General features: G+C 35.7%; 1 protein-coding gene across 3 annotated transcripts; it reads right to left on the reverse strand.

Annotated features, from left to right (window-relative positions):
- Positions 1–584: 584 nt before the first annotated feature.
- LOC111402020 lies at positions 585–3,857 on the reverse strand. Of its 3 annotated transcripts, XM_023030053.1 has the most exons (3): positions 2,464–3,857; positions 1,430–1,559; positions 585–1,001 (listed from the first exon to the last, which is right to left on the reverse strand). In XM_023030053.1, the coding sequence occupies exon 1, from the start codon at positions 3,449–3,451 to the stop codon at positions 2,540–2,542; it is 912 nt and encodes a 303-aa protein (XP_022885821.1). In that variant the 5' UTR covers positions 3,452–3,857; the 3' UTR covers positions 585–1,001; positions 1,430–1,559; positions 2,464–2,539. The 3 variants fall into 3 exon arrangements, 2 of the variants coding, with proteins under 2 accessions (XP_022885821.1, XP_022885812.1); XR_002704155.1 differs by lacking the exon at positions 585–1,001 and having other exon boundaries at positions 1,302–1,559; positions 3,518–3,857; XM_023030044.1 differs by lacking the exon at positions 585–1,001 and having other exon boundaries at positions 1,302–1,559.
- Positions 3,858–4,385: the final 528 nt, after the last annotated feature.

The following is a 4,385-nucleotide window of genomic DNA, read 5'->3' on the forward strand; positions in this document are numbered from 1 at the left end:
ATCGATGGAGGATATGTTGTTAAAAAAAAAAAAATTGATTTGCGTGTATTATTATTTTAATAAAAAATGTGTAATTTAAAATAAATACTGAAGACCGATAAATCATTGCTCGTGATCCAAGAACACTCTATGCATGTCACCTCCGTGTATTTTAATCAGACACATATTGATAGTTTAAAGAAGCTAGATGTACAGAATTTGGTTGACAAAGGGTTTACAGAATACTCACAATGGCCATGGGTGAGGATGGGTGGGGTTTTTTTTGGCAATATTTTACCCACATGGTGTGGGGAATTGTTCCGTATACATTTAGTTTGCACATACAGACTAATTGATTGATTGTTTCCCGGAGTCATAATGGGTCTCATCAATAGGCGCGTCGAGAAGCTCATTTCCTGCACAAAATTCTCCACTGGCTGCAACACACGCGTCCAGTGCTCAGGCTGCAACACACGCGTCCAGTGCTCAGGCTGCAACACACGCGTCCAGTGCTCAGGCTGCAACACACGCGTCCAGTGCTCAGGCTGCAACACACGCGTCCAGTGCTCAGGCTGCAACACACGCGTCCAGTGCTCAGGCTGCAACACACGCGTCCAGTGCTCAGGCTGCAACACACGCGTCCAGTGCTCAACCGTACAAGTTTATGAATTCTGGACAGGAGAGTGGGACACTGCCATATTAAAAGGGTGCTGCCAGAACATGAAGTTTTAAGAATCAAAGAAGTACCATTGCAGCCTGAAACCAATGATCAAATGTTTAGGATCCTGTCTAGCAGTCTCTGTAAAATCTTTCTGGGAGGAAATCAGAACCAGGAGGAGTAGAAGACTCAATTAACATCATTGAAATTCATATGGCACGTAACCATCCAACTTAAGATCTCATCTGTTCTGCTGGAATTTGTGGCAAATATCCTTGGCATCCAAATGCCAATGCCGCCCCTTAAATGCCTCTACTGAATCTACACATCATCAGTTCTTGCAGGTGCAAGTGTGGAATCACTTCTGTAATTTATTTCAGGTTAGGATTTCAAGCTTGAAGGTACTCAGTTGAAATTGTGGGCAAGAGACGTGTTCGTGAAAATTTGGCTAGTATATGAAATCGTTGACAAATAATACGTGATAAATCACATAGTTGTGATAAGCATCAATGTTTATCGAGGATGGTCGAGGTAACTCGGTCATGGTTTTGTTTGTTGAAATTGATACTTTCTCAATGGATAGTGCGTAATTTCTAGATCTTTTTCGCGGAAATGTTATTTTGTTGTTCATCTTGAACTCGTTTTAGTAGGCAATATCTATTCATTATGTCAAACTTGATATCAAATCAAACGTAATAAATAATAGAATACATTATCGAAATAGATATGTCCACTAGAACACTCAAGTAGCCTGAATGTGTACAAGAAAGGTTTTTGGCATTATTAGCATACCTTTGTGAATCTTGTGCTGAAGAGCTTATCCTTAAAAGTCTTCCAAACATGATGAGAAAGGCCCTTTGCCGTTGTGGCTATGCAACCAAAAATGATACTTGTGTCATATGCCCCAATTACACCATATTTCCTTTAAAAGAGAAAAAATTAAATAAAAAATCTTATAAAGTTAAAGTTAATTTGGTTGTGTATTAATGGTTGCCTTGACACCTTTTTCTTTAAGAACACAGTTAAAGCTCTTATCATAGATTGCAATTAGTCCCTTCAAATGCGCACTTTTACTTTATTATTACATGTCGATAAAATTGTTAATTAATCTTTCATCATCATGAATTCCCATCAATTGAAGTAATAATCATTTCAAACCTGGAGGCCTTCAAGATTGGCACAATCCCTATTGCCCTTTAATTTGTAAAAACTTAAGTCAGTTAAAGAGACTTAAGCATCTTTAAAGTAAATTAGACTTATTTTTTGAGTAGCTTATTTTATTGAGTTTCAGTATTACATTTTTTACTAATAAAACTGTCAAACAACTTGCCAGTCTCGTCTTTAAACAAACTATCCAACTGCAACAAGCAAGAAAACATATATGCTAAAAATAACGATTCCAACCCAACACTTCCTCTCATGCAGATCTTCAAAATGTCTTTGATTGCAGTATTAGAAAGGACTAGACAATAAATTAAACACGTTTCTATAATATTATCCTTTAAAATCAAAGGATAATAGTGTTTTTCAGCCGTATATATACAACATCAAGTGGCCTTCTCAAGATGGACTTGAAGACTAGCAAAATATCTATTGGAGAACACTAAACCACTTCCAAACTGGTAAGGTAAATTAAACAGTGCAAGACAATATTAATAAAGAAAAAAAGAAGCTGAAATCTTATCTATCGTATTTTTTAGCATGTTTTTAATAGTGTGTGCCAAACATGCATTAAGTGTTCTAAATGTAGCCCACTTTGAGTGTTCTTCAGGTTCAACAACGTGTGTACTAACGTGTAGCTCTGCAAGAATTACCAGATCACGAACCTGAGAAAACATAATCACTCGAAGTATGTCTTTATTTCTTCGTTAAGTATGAAGTCTGAAAGCATAAACACACTTACTATTCATTCTTCCAAGCACACAATATCAATGAAAATCCCTTATCTTGCAACTGAGGATCACTAAACTTATGTGAACCATCCCAATTCAATACAGAGGGGCTGGGAAGAGGAGACTGGTAAGCCCAGAACTTCTCATTCTCAGTTGAGAGTCGAGTTCGAAACAAGAAAACTGCATTGCCCATAACATTACCAAACAGCCAACCATAAACATCCCAATAAACCTCAACTGGAAATCCCTCCACCACAATTGTAGTATTGCCTCTAAACTTCCATTTAAGATGTGTCACTCTTATCATTTCTTTGCTGTCTATGCTGATCACTAAACATGGATCCTTACTCCCCCCAACGGTGTCTAATTCAATACCAATATTATGTACTTTCCCCTTATCACAGAATTGACCCTTAGAATTGTACAATCTTTTGCCATATATATGTTCCCTTTTAGCAACAAAAACTGCATTACTAGAAAGGGGAGACACATTTATTTTCTTGTACAGTTGTTTTTGCAAGTCCCCAAGATGTAAAATCAGTTCTTGATTGAACACAACAGCTAGATAGAAACCCTCTAAGGGTTCTGGTCCATAACCAAATTTTGCAGAGGATAAATCCCAATAGATATCAATTAAATTAGAGCCCACCTCCAAATTCTTGAACCCTTTTCTCTTGGAAAACAACCAGGGTTTGATGTCAACTTTACATAGGCATTGTTTTGTTGAATTTTCAATTCCAACACTAAATCCTTGGCCCATCAAATACTTAGTCCATGTAATAGTGATGAAGCGAGAAACGCTTTGTAATTGACAATGGTAAACACAAGTAACAAGATTTTGGGTTGCCCTAGTTGCATTAGATGATGAAGAATCAGCAATTTGTACACCATTTTCACCAAAACAAGAAGGAAAATCCCTCATTATACCATGGAAAGTTCCTCTACACTCTAGGTAAAGTTGAATAAAAAGAAAGTCAAGTAGTTGTACCTCAGCAGATTTGGAGATGTACTCTTAGGAAAAGTGTATTGTATCCCCGTACAAGTAGTTGAAGCCCATTTTTTTCAGTGGGAAAAAGATGCTCTGCTCAAAATGTTGAAAACCATGTTGAATAATGGTGAATTCCAAATCTAGACCACCAAAGGAAGAAGAAATGACAACTGGGTATTTGCTCAAGAAAGCCCATTTATTGTCATTTGTGCGTACACTTCATTCCCTGTAATGAAGGTCAACTGATTATCAATTTGTTGCCTACCGTATTAAATTGGGTGGCCAAATGATGTCTACATTTGGTGTGAGGCATTTTCTTCGAGTTAAGAATGTGATATCCCTCTTATTCCTATTAAATGTACCGAACATGCTTTAAAGTTCGTTTCTTTCTCCCTCTTTATTTATTTTCATTTTTTTTTTTTGGGTGGTATGAGAGTGATATTTCACAATTGCATTATCATCGCCAATAAAAATACTAAAAATGAATATTAAAAAATTTCAAATGTTAGATTTTTTCTCATTTGTAATTTTCACATTTTATTATGTACAATAGTTGCCTTTCATCCTTCACCCCAAGAACATGTTTGGATGGGCTTTAAAAAGGAATAATCATTTTACGAATACAAAAAGTAACATTAATTATTATGCGTGTTTGGATAAATTATACTTATAAGTATATTGTTCATGTGAAATTCGCAAGCGTACGAAACTGTTGACAAGCAATAGATTTGGGTGAGTTAAGAGTTATCATCCCATAAAGAATAAATTCAATTCAAATCTACTAATTACATATGAAATTCGAATTATATAAAATAAAAGAGATATTTTGATTTGATTTTTGCTAAATTAATAAAAGAAAGCAATAAAA

This window comes from Olea europaea, chromosome 1, assembly GCF_002742605.1.
Source record: "Olea europaea var. sylvestris chromosome 1, O_europaea_v1, whole genome shotgun sequence".
Taxonomy (NCBI): Eukaryota; Viridiplantae; Streptophyta; class Magnoliopsida; order Lamiales; family Oleaceae; genus Olea; species Olea europaea.